Consider the following 16568-nt stretch of genomic DNA (forward strand, 5'->3'; position numbering starts at 1 on the left):
TGTATTGCTATTTTGTATCAAACTTGCACTGATGATGCTAATAATTTTCTACTTATTTCTTTTCAAAAACAGATATTAAAAAGTTTAAATGAATCTTTAAAGGGCATAAAGAAAACCAGGATAATTTTAAATCAAGTCTTTATCTGATTTCCAATGGAGAATTTTGATTGCTTCTTTAATGGATAATAAAACACAGAAGTTTTTAAGCAGCACAGTGCCTATCTAATTCACAGAACTTAACTTAAGGAAAAACTGATAAATTAGGAGAGAAGGAACATCGCAAAAAAGATACTTCAGAAATTAGCAATCATGTAAGTCATTCCTGTAGCTCCCTAAAGTTTCATAAACACTAATATATATGCTTTGAGTTGTACATAAGCATATGAAAGCAATTTAAAATAGATCTTATGTTGTACAATTAAAATAACCTCTCCCAAAAGATGTTTGAGCAAAGAATAGGGTAAATAGTAAGAAGAGACACTATATATACTCAATTACAGATAACTAGATGAAACACAAAACATTATTTTATATATTTTTGCACTGAAAGCCTTTATAACCATCTCACTGCCAAAGTAACTTTTTGCTTTCAACTAACTCCTTATGAAGTTATGAAGTCTTGAAGTACATGATATACTCTTACTTTTCTGGACTTTATATCCAAAAAACATGACATTTCCCATCATATTATGTCAGTAATATGTATTAAGAGAACAAAAGATTCACAGCAACAACGGGGGGAGTTTGCCCCTTTGTCATGGGGGAAGGTATCTTTTAAAGGGAAAATAAAAGACTGCATCAGCCTCTGACACCTGGGATCTGTATCACTGAGAGTGGAGTATGTATATGTGCCATTGCAATTCATATTGTCCAACAAATGCTAGTCCAGCCAGCTCAAGAATATCTATATCCTACCCTATCTTCTCCTATTCCATCTCTTCCAAGTTAAACAGTGCAAAGAGGTATTTCATAACAAAGGTGACTGAAAAGACTTCCATCATATTTCATGAAGTTTTGGACAAACCAATACCATCATTACATATGGATTTAACAAACTGTCTTAAATCATATTGAAGTGTTTGAAGGAAGAAATCAGATTTACAGTATCACACTTACTATCATAATACAAATATTTGCTTGAGTATTGAATCAGGGTGGGATCTGTGGCTATCGGGCAAAACAAATATAGAGGAAAGTAAACCTTCTTTGAAATAGTTATTATAAAGTAGGTAAGATCAAATACTGTAAATCTCTTAAACAAATGAGTTCCTAAGAGTGACAGTCCCCCACCATTTTAATACCAGCTGCTTTGGTGAAAGCAAAAGTATTCTGCTGTTGTTCCCTTCCTATCTGTGCACCCCATCTTAAACGTCACCATAGCTGTTACCTACATCAAAACTGTTGGTAAACTCAATTATGGTTATTTGAGGAAAACTGTGAAAATTTAAGGTAAACTCAATTATGGTTATTTGAGGAAAACTGAAAATTTAAAACATGTGGTCCTAGCTTACAGTAAAATATCATATTTAATAGTCTCTATATATAGGCCAAATATATTGCTTGTTAAAAAAAAAAATAAAAGGGAAGAACTGAAATATCAAAAGCAATTGACTGCCTGTTTCTAATCCTCCCCATAGAAAGTCTGGCAGTTCTTACATTTCACAAGTCTAACGGTTACCAGCTGCAGGCTCAGTCTATCCATTTGCAAGCACTTGTTTTTATAGCTCATGTTTGTGATTTTGTACGTGAAACTTCAATGTAAGACATAAATCCTTCATCTTAACAATGATCTTTGTTATTGCCTCATTTAACCAGGGTGAAAAAAATGAGAATTTGGCTCCCTTTATTCACGAAAAGAAATTGACAGGGTGATGGGAATGACAACAGACTAATGTCTCTTTAGAATCAGAAGAGTAAGAGTTTACAAAGTGTGAAAGGTTTAGAAAAACAATACTGAATATTTACTTTCTAGATTTTCAACTACTCTGCCATATTTTTCTTAAAAAAGAGAACCTCTGTTTGAATTACTGCAACTCATTCCTCTACAAAGCTAACATAAACCTGGAAATAATCCTGAGACATTGTAAAGATGAGAGAGAAAAAAGAGAGTAAAAAAGGGAGCATGTGTGCGCACATGTGTATATGTATGTTTAGGAACAGAATGTGTATTTTATTTTCTAAACTACATTTACTGTCACTGTTTGTCACTGTTTTTAGTTTTGCACATTCCAGGTATTTAAATCACAGCATAAGATGTTTTAAAATGCTGTCTTTGGGATATTTTGGTGTATTACTCCAAAAACATGCATTTGTAATATAAGATCTTTTCAGAAATTCTTCTGCCTCAGACTGAGTTTCTACGACCCAGATGCTCTTCCCCTACCCACTGAAAACAGAGAACCCTCTCCTGTCTCCCACCCACATTTTGGTTTCCTTTTCTCAGCTGCACACTTCCATACTTTTGAAGACAATGGAGGTAAGCTGTATTTCCACAGACATAATAGGTCCCCTAAGTTTGTGTACTTTCAAGCTGACAAGATGCCAGATAAAAGGATAGCTTTCTCCAGCTGTTTGGCTGGCATTACAAGCACGTAGCTGCTTGAGAGAGTTAACAACTGAAACCCAGCATTAAACATCTAGAGAAATTTAATTTCCTGAGCAACAGTCTTCCTGTAGCAACATAACTGCTCCTTAGCTAAAAAAGAATCATAAAAGCTAAAGATTCTGTATTACAAAGAAACACCAACATTATAATTGCTTCTGCTGTTGTGTTCAGTTTGGGTTTGTTTGTTTGTTTAAACAGCCTGGCAGCTCCATTCAACAGTCTGTAGATCTGCTGTTTCCCTGTCACTCTCAGAAATAAACTTACTGGTAGGTAAATCTTCTTTTCTCTAGTTTCAAAACATTCTGCCAACCATAGGAATGAATGGTATAGACAGGATACAAAGGTCTGTCTTAATGCTTGGTACAGGCTCAATGCCCAGTACAGACTCAGCCACAGAGAAGCCACTCACAGAAGCAATCATTCTGTGAGTACAGCAGATAGCTACCCCAAACAGCCAGTATGTTTTAGGTTTGTTATTTTTTTGAATACCTGTCAAACTGTCTTGCTCTTGCACATTGAATCCAGCCTAGAAAATAATGCAATCTCCAGAAATCTATAGTCACTTAGACTTTTTCATAGGGCAGAAGTAATGTTTTCCATTTTGCTTTCTAGTGTTCTACCACATCAGCATACATACTGTTTTTTTTCAGTCAGGGTTACTAAATCTAACAAAACGCAGAGTACCTCCTGTGTATTACACAGTTTACACTGAACATGCCAAATAATACTGAAGCTACAAAGCCAAATAGAAAGGCCAGGAGTGTGAACTATAATCATTCCACATATACTTATTTTCCTTCCATGTCTCAGATCTCTCCAGCCTCCCTGAATAGAAAACAAAAAAGTTGAGACACTAATCTATCTTCAGAACTTTACTAAATGACTTTGTATTTAGCTCTTCAAATAATAATATTTACATTTGCAAACAACCTACATGTTTAAATGTTTTTATGGATGTAGTCAGTGTTTCTAGAAGCACTTTTCAAGAACTAGTCTCACTAATTCAAAAAATATTAATACCCATGTGGTAAAAAAATATGAGAGGCAATATTAAATTTAAAGGTAGTATTTGATGGGTTTTGCCATAGCACTTTAATGAATACTTATGCTTTTTCTCATGTGCTATAAGTCCTACATTCTTTTCACAGCCATATTATTCAGAATACAGTATTCCCTCTGAAGATATGTCCAAAGGTTCTTAAGTCCTGCATTTTAGCTGTCAGTGTGTTCACCTTTCCTTCTCATGTATATTCTTAGGTTACCAAATGGCTACACTGCCTTCACCAATGTAAACAACAATTTAATAAAAAACCATTCACATAATGGAAAATAGAAATAGAAAATAAAATAATATCAAAAACATTTAAGAACAGGAAAGGCTACTCTAGAAAGCATGGATGATACAAAAAGTCACAGGTGTAGTATGAAGGAACTAGAATACAAAGGACTGTAACCAAATATGTTCAACTATTAACATTACAAATAATGTAGATATAACAAGACAGGTAAAAGCCTCTCATGACTTTTTGGAACTTGTTTAAAACTGTATCATGTTAAAAAGTTTCTGTGTACAAAAAAAGCTTCTACCTTTATTATGATAGCAAAATACTGTTTTTTCATGCCTCCAGAAGTCTTCTTTCTGAACATAAAGTATTAGTATTGTTTGGAGAAAATGTTTTCTAGTGTTTGTATTTGGACATGACTAAAAGGTCTACAAGCAGTATTACCAAATATCACTCTCAAATGTACATGTTAATATTTTATTCTTCTTTTTCACTTTTGTAAGGGATTTACAAAACAAATAAACTTCTGTCTTAAAAGCAGCATCTGCTGTCTTGCACCTCCCACTGAAAATGACAAATCAAGGAGAAATTCCTGGACCTTACCTGCTGGACTCGGCAGATGTAATGGCAATCAGAGGAGGAATCCTCAGTGGAAGAGTGGTGGGCCTTGGAATAGTCTCAGTATCATTCTTTTTATCCCAGTCTGCCTGTTCTAACTGCCTGAAAGCCAGGGGGGGAAGCTGGATGTTACGAGATGATAATCTCCGTACAAGATAGGGCTCCAATCCCTGGAAAGACTCTTCATCCTCAGTGCTGTGATGGAGAACTTCTGAGACCTATGATCAAGGCAAAAAAATACCTATAATGTAATAAATTACCTATAATGTTAATCTGATAAATTTATAAATTCCTTTCCATAAGCTAGTTTCATATAAATTTACTTTTATTAAAAAATACTTTACTACCATTATTAAGAAAATGAAAAAGAATGAAAAAATGCACGTAAAAACTTCTAGGACTTAGATAATTTGGGGTTTTAAAAGTGAACAGAAAGCTATTTTATGATGAGGTTAATACACTATTATAAAATAGGTACTCATACCTGTAAAGCCGACAAAAGTGACATTAGACAAATTTCTTTCCCACAATATTCTTGCTTCCCTACAACTTAACCACTTTTTGGAAGTGAAAGTCCAAATACCAATAACCAAATAAAGTGAAAGTAGTAGTCAGAGATTCGAAACTATACACCTCTTGACTGAGAACAGGAGAAAATTTACCTTGAATTCTCTCAGCTGTCCCTACTCTCATACTTCTCTCTTGCTCACAGTAATTTCATGCTAATAGCAAGTGATGAGTACTTAAAACAACACTGCAGTGCTTAGAAACAGTGAATAATTAGAAGCTCTGAAGGTCAGGCCCTAATGAAATCTTAAGTCTAAGCATTAGTAGACATTATTTTTAATTTAATTATCTAACCACTGGTAATATCCTCTGGGTCATGGAAGAATGGTAGACAATAAATGGTAGACAGGAAAGAGATTTCCAACTGATACTGATTTACAGGGGAGAAAATTTCTTCAGACTATTTCCTGAACTTTTAACAAACAGCTCACTATTGTGAGAGGAAATTCTCAAAGAATTACTTTTGTGAGAGCACTGATATTCTGAGAAGCCTGTTGAAATAATAAGAAAAAATGTCTTTTTTCTCCATGTGTTACACAAAGCCTTTTACCACTTTCATAAATTCCCCAGCACAGATACCACTGTCTGCACCTAAGTTCTGAGCAAGTCTAAAAATTTTATACACCTAAACTAAGAATTAGGAATACAGCATATATAGCTGTATATTATTCCACTTAGGTCATGTATAGCTTCATAGTCCTAATAACATACTTGAGACTGGTTCACCAACTACCCACCTCTGTCAAACTACAGTTCACATTCATATTGTGGTATACATGGTATACAGAAAAAGCAAGCTGGACTATGCCCACAGCTTACAATCACACCTTCAGTTACAGTGCAGACGTGGCCTTCAGTTTGACCTGTCTCATGAGCACTGATGCACACATGCAAGAAAACTCTGAACGGCACTGGATTTGTTCTGTATGTAGAGGGAGAGCCATTAACCAAACACCTTTCATGATGAGTAACTGTATTGCGTTTGCATGGCAAGATGCTCGTAGCAAAGGAGGCTACAGGAGTGGCTTCTGTGAGAAGATGCCAGAAACTTCTATGTCCGAAAGAGCCAGTGCCAGCCGGCTCCAAGAGGAACCTGCTGCTGGCCAAGGCTGAGCCAATCAGCCATGGCTGGCAGTGCCTCTGGGATAACATATTTAAGAAAGGGAATAAAAACCCCTGCACAACTAATTGTATCAGAAGAGAGGAGTGAGAATATGTGAGGGGAATGACTCTGCAGACCCCCACATCAGTGCAGAAGGAGGGCAGGAGGTGCTCCAGGTGCCAGAGCAAAGATTCCCCACCAGCCCATGGTGAAGACCATGGTGAGACAGGCTGTGCCCCTACAACCCATGGAGGTCCATGGTGGAGCAGATAATACACCTGCAGCCCGTGGAGCCCCCCACGCTGGAGCAGGTGGGTGTCTGGAACAGACTGTGACCCCGTGGGAAGCTTACACTGGAGCAGGTTCCCGGCAGGACCTGTGGCCCTATGGAAAGAGGAGCCCAGGCTGGAGCAGGTTTGCTGGCAGGACTTGTGACCCCATGGGGGATCTACACGGGAGCAGTCTGATCCTCAGGGACTGCACCCTGTGGAAGGGACCCATGCTGGATCAGTTCATGAAGAACTGTAGCCCGTGGGAAGGGCTCATGTTCGAGAAGTTTGTGGAGAACTGTCTCCCATGGGAGGGACCACGCTGGAGCAGGGGAAGAGTATGAGGACTCCTCTGCCTGAGGAGGCAGGAATGACAGAGACAACATTTGATGAATTGACCACAACCCCCACGCCCCATCCCCCTGCGTGGGAGGAGGTAGAAAAAAAACAGAAGTGAAATTGAGCCTGGGAAGAATGGAGAGGTGGGGGGAAGGTGCTTTAAGATTTATTTCTCATTATCCTACTGTGGTTTGATTGGTAATAAATTAAACTGATTTCCTCAACTTGAATCTGTTTTGCACATGATGGTAATTGCTGAGTGATCTCTCCCTGTCCTTATCTTGAACATAGAAGCCTTTCGTTACATTTTCTTTCCAGTGTCCAGCTGAGGAGGGGAATGATACTGTGGCTTTGGTGAGCACGTAACTTCCAGCCAGGGTCAACCCACCACAGTAATATTAATAAGCTCCATTTATACTCAGAGATTGAGCAGTTGCTGCAAGCAAACTGTTTCTAATTAAATTTTTAATCACAAACTCTAAATTCATAATTTAGCGATTTTTCTTAATCTAGCTGTAATGCAGTTTAAGAAAACAAGGATTATGAAATGGTATGCATTAATGCATGTACTCTGAAGCAAATCAACAGCAAGATCAATCACTGTGAAAATACTACAAGAATTAATGTGTTATAGTTATCCAGGGAGAAGTTTAACTTCAGGCTTCTATTTTCAGTGTGTGCATAGTGGATATTCAAGACAGCTGAATACATTTAAAAAATAATCATGAAATTAATTATAGCTCTGCAAGAAATGAAAAATACTGATATTGAGCTAAAAGTAGTCTATCACATGTGGTTATTTGATCCACTTCATCACCTGCTTTTTTGGGCAGGTCTGAAAATCATAAAAATCTTTTAATTGTGGCCACAGGCAACAAGAATGAGTTAGCCAAAGGGAGAAACTGAACTCACTGAGTGACTTCTTCTTCAACTCATATGCAAAAATTACAGAAGTAAAAGATTATAGCATGAAGAAAGGCATACATGAAAGGGAAGAATTCCAACACAAATATTAAAGCCAAGCTTTGGAGAGATTAAAACATAGGCATCTAACGTATTTCCATGACAATAGAAAACTAAATCAATTCGTAGAAAAACAGGCCACCAAGTCAGTTACAAATACTCACGCATCTAAACCAGTAAACGATCATATTGATTTTACTCATCTTGGTAAAACAGAAGAAAAAATGCAGTGCTAGTTTTGCCTTATTTTTGAACATGGTTATAATGAGCATTATCTTTACTCACTACAATCACAGAACTGCTGTTTGGAAGGACCCTCATGAGGCTGTCCAGTCCAACCTCATGCTCAAAATGAGACTATCATCAACACTTGATCACATCAGCCACAGCTTTGTCTGAATCTCAAAAACCTCCAGCACCAGAAATTCCCCAGCCTCCGTGGATAACCCGCACCGGTGCTGCACCACATTCCTAATGAAGAAGATTCTCCTGATGTTCAGTCTGAACATCCCAGACAGGGGCCCTTGGCCCTCCTTAAACAGCATGCCGCCGCCGAGAAGAGCTGAAGTTTGTTGCCTTTTGCAGCGACCTTCAAGCAGCTGCCGGCTGCCATTAGACCCCCTTTCTGCTCCTCCACAGCAGACAAGCAAGCTGGGCACCAGCACTGATTGTGTGCTCTAAGTCCTGACCATCCTGGTAGCCCTCTCCTGGGCTCCGGGCGTTCCCCTCGATCCGCCAGCGACAGGCGCGCTGGCACATATGGTGTTGTTTACGATGGAGAGCGTGCTGCCTGGCTGCGACCCACCCCGCAGTCCCCTGAGGGCCCCAGGTCCTTGCCAGCACCCAGGCAGCCACTTGCCGGTCTGTGCCGGTGCTTCAGGTTATCCCGTCTGGGCCACGTGGGTGCCGGTACCAGCCCCTCATGGTGATGTGCTCATTGCCAGCTGCCAGACAGATGTTGGCCCATCAGTCTCTGCACTTCGATCTCAGCAGGGGAACTAGGTTTTTTCCCAACTAGTAACCTTTTCATTCATCCCAGGTTTCCTATCTGGAATTCAAAGCAGAATTCAAAATTTTCTTTAAATTGTGGTCTGTTAAGGGAGGTTTGCCACAGTAATGGCAGGGGCAGTGGGTGGGGAGGTGAAGAGGCATCAAAGAAACTGCAATTTCAGACAGAACGATTGAGGAATCCAGAATATAAGTAAATAAATAAGATAAATTTTGAAGCTCTAAGAGCTTCAGATGATATCAGTGGAGTGACACAGAGTAAGAGGCCTTAACAGGAGGTCCAGAAGATACTACATTAACATACGTGTACACCAGGATGAGGAACAGCATGATGAGGACAAATTTTTTTGGATCTAGACTGCCTTATGAGGACTACTGAAAAGTCAGATAGAGGCCAAGAAGCTCATAATTTATGTAGCTTTGTGGAGAAGATGTTACAGGTCATAGTATCTGAATGTAGATAGACTTACAATGCTATCACTATAAGAAAGACAAGAAAACTACTAACTACTTTATAGAAATAAAAATAGAAAACCTAAATTTTGCAGCCTGAAGTTACATGAGGGTAGAGATGATACTTTTATGAGCTCCTGGTTGCCAAACAGCAAACAATGTAATATCAAAGTCAGTTGTAAAAGATCTGAATTTTCAGAAATGCAAAGTGTATGAAAAGCAAGAAGTCGGTGTTGGCCATCTTCCTGCTGCCTCTAAAGATTTAGTGAAGTATAGAAATCAAGCAATACAGCATCAGCACATAAAAGACCTTTCATCTCCAACATTCAGAGCAGTAACATGTGAATGTCAGATAGACAGGTTGTACGCATATACAAAATATATATTAAGGTAGTGTATCTGCAGTGGTACGTTTCGCTCCCACCACTCTGGGCCCCTCTATAATCTCAGGAATTCCCGTTAGGCCTTGGCCTTTGTGGAACAATTTGAGTGCTTAAGTGTCCCTTGACAGCACCAGGAACTTTTGCACAGCTGAGGTGGGGAACAGCACCGACCGTACCAGGAGCTCCTGTTGCCCGGCCAAGGCAGGGAACGAGAATGGGAATAAGTAATTTCCTGATGGCCCTGGAACATTCCTTACCTGAACCATAGCCCAAGTGGAACAATACCATTGTTACTAGAATTTTGAAATATTAATGACCCGCATTGTGCCCAGAATGGAAATTTATGGATGACTAAAACCAGTCATCTTGTGACCCTATGAACAGTGATCCTAGGTGAGACATTTTGAGCTCTCCTGGACCACAGCAGGCTGCGACCAGCATCTCCCTCTGAGTGGGACACCTCACAGAACTCACAAACCCTCAATCAGCACTGAAATGCTAACAGAGCCCCATTAACAGCTACAGTACCACATATTGCAACCCTAACAGCCACACTACAGGCAGCCACACACCTATGGATGGCAGCACTAGATGTAAAATATATATTCCTTATGGTTCCCCCTACAAGAGGAGGATAAGAAGAAACTTGCTTTTACTTAGGAATGTATATGATATACCTTTAACAGACTCCCACAAGAGTATAAACATTCACCCACAATTGCTCATGCTGTGGCTTGCTGAACTTCTACAGTCTTGCTTCCTCAGGATGTGAAACTACCAACATATACATGATATTGAAGGAGATTCCCCTTAATATACAGGAGAAGTGACAACAGCAGTGTGGGAAGCACTCCATAAAGCAGAAGCTGAGATACCACCTCAGAAGTATCAGGGACCAAGTAGGGAAGTAAAGGTTTTGGGTACTCATTGGACAGCAGGCAGTGCAGTGGTTCCTCCAGATACCTTAAGAAAAACAGAACAGAACAGTTGCAGGTGCCCCAGTCTAGGAAGGAAATACAACAGCTTATGGGTACTTCAGGGTATTAGAGAAAGCATGTACCTGGATTTTCTATCATTGCTTGCCCACTATGCTCACTTTTATGAAAGGGAAAGATATGGAAATGAAACTCAGAACATGAAGTGGCAGTCAAAACTTTAACACAGGAGTTGAAGACATACCAGTCCTTGGGACCAGTAAATCCCCACAACCCTGTTATAGCAGAATGGAGTTTTGCTGAACACAGCTCTGAAACTGGCCCTGGACGGATCAGAGACCTTTATTGTTCTGTTCAACTGCATTTAAAGAGACAGATAAGAAATACTCTGAGTGGGAAAAGGGACTTTTGTCTTTAGTCCAAGCAGTTAAACAAGTTGAGCTACTAATAAGTAACTTGTCTGGAAAAACCCTGCCAAGACTTGTATTGTTTTCCCTTGCCAGAAACAGTACTGGTAATAATACCAACAAACCTTCCCTGGAGATAAGGTTGACTATTGAAGGATTGCTTATCCTTCTCGCAGGAGCAGTCATCACAATCATGAATAAAATTCAGTTCACACATCAACAAGCTTGACCCACAGAGTGGACACCTACATTTCTTTTACTTGTGCCAATCAATATGGAAACTATAGTACATTCTGCACCATACGTATTTCTCAGTTGTGGGTCCAACCTACTGTAACAGCAGTTATAAGAGAAGGTGAAGAGGACACCTTACTCCCTGAAATTTGAAAAGTAACTTGAGATAATGTGACTCAATTCAAAAAAGATTTCCAATCTTTGTGACATCTAGTTAATTTCATTTATGACCCAAACAACAGTAAAGCCACAGTCTTTGTTTTGACAATACACAATGCTTCAGTATACACCATATACCAAATCATTGTGCTGGGATTAAATCACAATGAAACTGTCCTCTATCTGCTAGAACACAGAATATGGGCCTAACAAAGGGGGAACAAATAGCAAACTATTGATGTTGATACACATGTTGTATGGGAACAACAGGCATTTATTTGTGAAAGTAATACTATTAAGGCTCAAGACATTTGTTGTGACGCTAAACAAAATGTCATTTTGAAATACACCCCGATGAACCCCCTGAAACTGTACTTGCATAGGTTAGAAATGGATGTGTTTGTCTGAGAAGCCTTTTGTGATTTTATATGTACAAACACCACTGTAGAGATATATAATCACTCAAATACTGATATCTGTAATTTTATCAAAATTATGGTATGCAACTGTCCAGCTCCTGTCCCAACCAATGGATTCTGTTAATTGCTACAGTCAAAATACACATCCTATCAAGATTTACTACCTACCCCCATTGGAATGAATCTTCCATTGCTAAAAAACTACTATAACATGATGACTTGATTCAAGTACTGAAATGAATCCAGAACAACAGATAAAGAATGTTGATTATCATTCATGATGATGCAGAAAAGATACACCATGCCCTAGAAAGAGTGAGGATAGAGAACATAACTGGCGGGATAACTTATTTGGATGGTCATCAACAGCAACAGGAACTTTGAATTGAATGCTATACCCCATTGTAATTTTACTAATTTCTGTTTTATTATGCTTGCTGATGAACATTATTCTATATGTTAGAGTGTGGAGAATGGCTAGATGGGTGGCACTGTTGCAAAGACTTCCTTGCATATATAGCATAGCTTGATCACATTTACCAAAAGATAGACTAACCAGAAGTTTCTCTCAAATTACAACTCAAATATGCCATTGATCTGTTCATAGACATAGAGGAAAGAGGTGACCACACCATCAGTCTGTGAGAGAGAGACTGATTAACTTTACTCACAGGTTAGACTGTGGCAGTGCATTTCTTTCCTACCCCTCTAGGCCCCTCTACAATCTCAGGAATTCCCGTTAGGCCTTGGCCTTTGTGGAACAATTTGAGTGCTTAAGTGTCCCATGACAGCACCAGGAACTCTTGCACAGCTGAGGTGGGGAACAGCACCGACCGTACCAGGAGCTCCTGTTGCCCGGCCAAGGCAGGGAATGAGCATGGGAATAATTAGTCATTCCCTGACAGCCCTGGAACATTCCTTACCTGAATCGTAGCCCAAGTGGAACGGTACCATTGTTACTAGAATTTTGAAAGATTAATGACCCACATTGTGTCCAGAATGGAAATTTATGGATGACTAAAGCCAGTCATCTGGTGACCCTATGAACAGTGGTCCTAGGTGAGACCCTTTGAATTTTCCTGGACCACAGCAGGCTGTGACCAGCATCTCATTCTGAGTGGGACACCTCACAGAACTCACAAACTCTCAAGTCTGCAAAAACTGGAGAAGCGTCACTGAAAGCTGGCATTGGGGCCTGGGCTGAAATCTTCTACTCCCTGAGGCTCAACTCTCACCTATTGAAAAATGCTGAGACATCTGAAAGCAGTATTTCACTGAACTTGATGGGAACTTTTAATGGGTATACCTCTATTTGTGTCTGTGTGCATGTGTGTGTGAACTGATTTAGATACCTCATAGCAAGTCTAGAATGAATGTTACCACCTTGGATCCCTAATTAAGTCGCTGTTGTGATTATAGTAAATCCTATTAACCTCACTCTGTATATGTTAAATCAGTCAATGATTAACTGCGGCTGAAATCTTGTGATCCACTTTAAAACTGTGAATAAACCTTAGACATCCTTTAGATATAATTGTTGTCCAAGTCTGAGACACACTGGAGCAGCAGAGGTGTGAGGAGTCCTCCCCCGAGGAGGAAGGAGCAGCAGAGACAATGTGTGATGAACTGACCACAACCCCCATTCCTGTCACAGTGTGCCACTCAGGGGAGGGAGGCTGAGGAAATCTGGAGCTAAGCTGAGCCCAGGAAGAAGGGAGGGGTGTGAACAGTGTTTTAAGATTTGGTTTTATTTTCCATTACCCTACTGTGATTTGACTGTAATAAATTAAGCTAAGTGCTGAGTGATCTCCCCCTGTCCTTATTTCAACCCTCAAACTTTTTGTTGTATTTTCTCCACTGTCCAGTTCAGGAGGGAAGTGATAGAGCAAATCTAATGGGCACCTGGCATGCAGCCAGGGTCAACTGACCACAAGGCTCCATGTATCTGTGGCACAGACTATATCAGGAGAAGGTATCAGCAAAAGGGTACCAGTGAGCTTTTGATATAGTTGCCTTGAGTATGAAGAAGATTAAGCAGCTGTCTAACTTGCCTTGTCTCTCAAAGGATCCTTCTGTTGTTGACAGACAGCAGGGGCCAATATCTACCATGACAGCGCACTGAGAAACACTGTCGCACTAATCAAGACTCCCTGATTCCCATCCATAAGCTGATCCTGCAAATGGAGAGTAGAAGACCGATCAGTAGGACTCATTCACCCTTTAATAGTCCCACATGGCCAGTGTGAAATGCTAATGGAGAGTGGAGGCTTAACACTGGATTATTGTGGCCTGAACAACATCATGCTGCCATACCAGACATGCTAGAATTCCAATATGAACTGAAGTCAAAGACAGCCAAGTGGTATGCCACAGTTGATACTGCTATTGTGTTTTTCTCAATCCCTTTGGCTGCAAAGTACAGGCCACAGTTTGCTTTCACTTGGAGGGACATCCAGTACACCTGGAATTGACTGCCCCAGGGGTGGAAACACAGCCATACTATTTGTCATTAATTGATACAGGCTGCACTGGAACAAGGTGAACTCATGAACACCTGAAGTATATTGCTGACATCATTGTTTGAGGCAACATAGTGGAGGAATTGTTTGAGAAGGGGAGAAGAATAGTATAGATTCTTCTGAGAGCTGGTTTTGCTATAAAACTAAGTAAGGTCAAAGGACCTGCAAAGGAGTTCCAGATTTTAGGTATAAAATGGCAAAATGGATACCATCAGCTTCCAACGGATGTGTCCAATAAAATAACAGCTATGTCCCCACCAACTAAAAAGAAAAAAGACAAGTTTTTTTAAGTTTTGTGGGTTTTTGAAGAATGCATAATCCAGGTTACAGTCTGATCGTAAGCCCTCTCTATCAAGTGACCCAGAAGAAGAACAATTTTGAATGGGGCCCCAAGCAGCAGCAAGGTTTTGAACAAATTAAACAGGAGATAGTTTGTGCACAGTAGTACTTGTACCAGACTGAAAAGAGCAAGATGTGAAAAACATGTTTTACATTGCAGCCAGGAATCATGGCCCCACATGAAGCTTTTGGCAGAAAGCTCTGGGGGACACTCAAGGTTGACCTCTGGAGTTTCTGAGCTAGGAATATAGAGGATCTGAAACCCGTCACACTCCAACTGGAAAAGAAATATTAGCAACATATGAAGGAGTTCAAGCCATTTCAGAAGTAGCTGTTACTGAAGCACAGCTCCTTTTGGCACCTTGACTGACTGTGCTGGGCTGGATGTTCAAAAGAATCTCTACACATCATGCAATGGATGGTACATGGAGTAAGTGGGTCACAGTGATAATGCAAAGGACTTGGATGGGAAATCCTGACTGACCAGGAATTCTGGAAGTGATCATGGACTGGCCAGAGGGCTTAAACTTTGGACTGTCACCAGAGGAGGTGAACCATGCTGAAGAAGCCCCACTGTATAACAAATTACCAGCAACTGAAAAGCATTACACGCTGCTCATAAATGGATCCTGTCATACTGTAAGGAAACATCAGGGGTGGAAAGTTGCTATGTGGAGTCCTACATGGCAAGTCACAGAAACTGCTGAAGGAAAAGGTGAATGAAGTCAGTCTGCAGAAGTGAAAGCTATCCAGCTGGCTTTAGCTATGGCTGAATGAGAAAAATTACCAATACTGTATCTCTATACCCACCCATGGATGGTGGCAAATGCTCTGTGTGTGTCTACAGCAATGGAAGCAGATTAACTGGCAGCACAGAAGTAAACCCAAATGGGGCTGCAGAATTGTGGCAACATATTGCTGCCCAGGTGGAGAACCTGGATGCTCATGTTCCCAAGAGCTGTGCCACTGAAGAACATTGACACAAAGAGCAGGTGGACCAGGCTGGACCAGGACCACCACCACTGCTCAGATGGACCTGGACTGGGAACATAAAGGTGAGCTATTTATAGTTTAATGGGTCTATGACACATCAGGGCATCTAAGAAGGGGTACATTATATAAACAGGCTTGTGATCAAGGGATGGACTTGTCCATTGATGTCATTGCACAGATCATCCATGAATGTAAAACATGTCCCATAAGCAAAAAAGCCAAGTGGCTGAAGCCTTTCTGGTATAGAGGGCAATGGTTGAAATACCAATGTGGGAAAGAATGGCAGAACAATTATATCACACTATCACAAGCCTGCCATGCCAAGCACCATGTGCTTACAATGGTGGAAGTGACTACTGGATGGCTGGAAATACGGCCTGTGACACATGCCACTGCCTGGAATACTATCTTGGGACTTGAAAAGCAAGTTTTATGGCAACACAGCACCCCTGAAAGACCTGAACCAGAGTGCAGGACTGATGAGGAGTTGAAAGTCATTGTGCAGCTGGAAAAATGTAGTGTAATTGCCATCATGGAAAATGGTGCGATGACTCACACAACTGGAGTGCCCCAGCAGATGGCTATAAACTCTTCAGAAGGCATAGGCAAGGAAGGAGAGAGAGTATATATACAGAGGCCTTGTGTATTAGGGAGTGTTTTGATTGTCTAGAGCTTGATGGTGGTAATGAAAAGGGTTGAGTATTTATGGGTAAGAACCAGCGGGAAGTCCAACAAGACAGATATCATGGTGGGACTATGTTATAGACCACCCAATCAGAATGAAGAGGCAAAAGATATAGCCTATAAGCACCTGGGAGAAGCCTCACAATCACTAGTCCTTGTTCTCATGGGGAACTTCAACTTAACAGATGTCTACTGAAAACACATTTCAATATAGATAAAAAGCAATGTAGGAGGTTCCTGGTGTGGAAGATAACTTCCTGAAAAAATTCGTGAGTAATCCAGCTAAGGA

At 40.3% G+C, this 16568-nt stretch overlaps 1 protein-coding gene across 1 annotated transcript in view; it reads right to left on the reverse strand.

Moving 5' to 3' along the window:
- PDE4D (phosphodiesterase 4D) overlaps positions 1–16568 on the reverse strand; it is a 624925-nt gene that overhangs the window by 438731 nt on the left and 169626 nt on the right. The window contains exon 3 of the mRNA XM_027808274.2: positions 4492–4724. Coding sequence (XP_027664075.1) covers positions 4492–4724 — 233 coding nt within the window. The remainder of the gene's footprint in view (positions 1–4491; positions 4725–16568) is intronic.

Source organism: Falco cherrug, chromosome Z (assembly GCF_023634085.1).
Source record: "Falco cherrug isolate bFalChe1 chromosome Z, bFalChe1.pri, whole genome shotgun sequence".
In the NCBI taxonomy this organism is placed as follows: Eukaryota; Metazoa; Chordata; class Aves; order Falconiformes; family Falconidae; genus Falco; species Falco cherrug.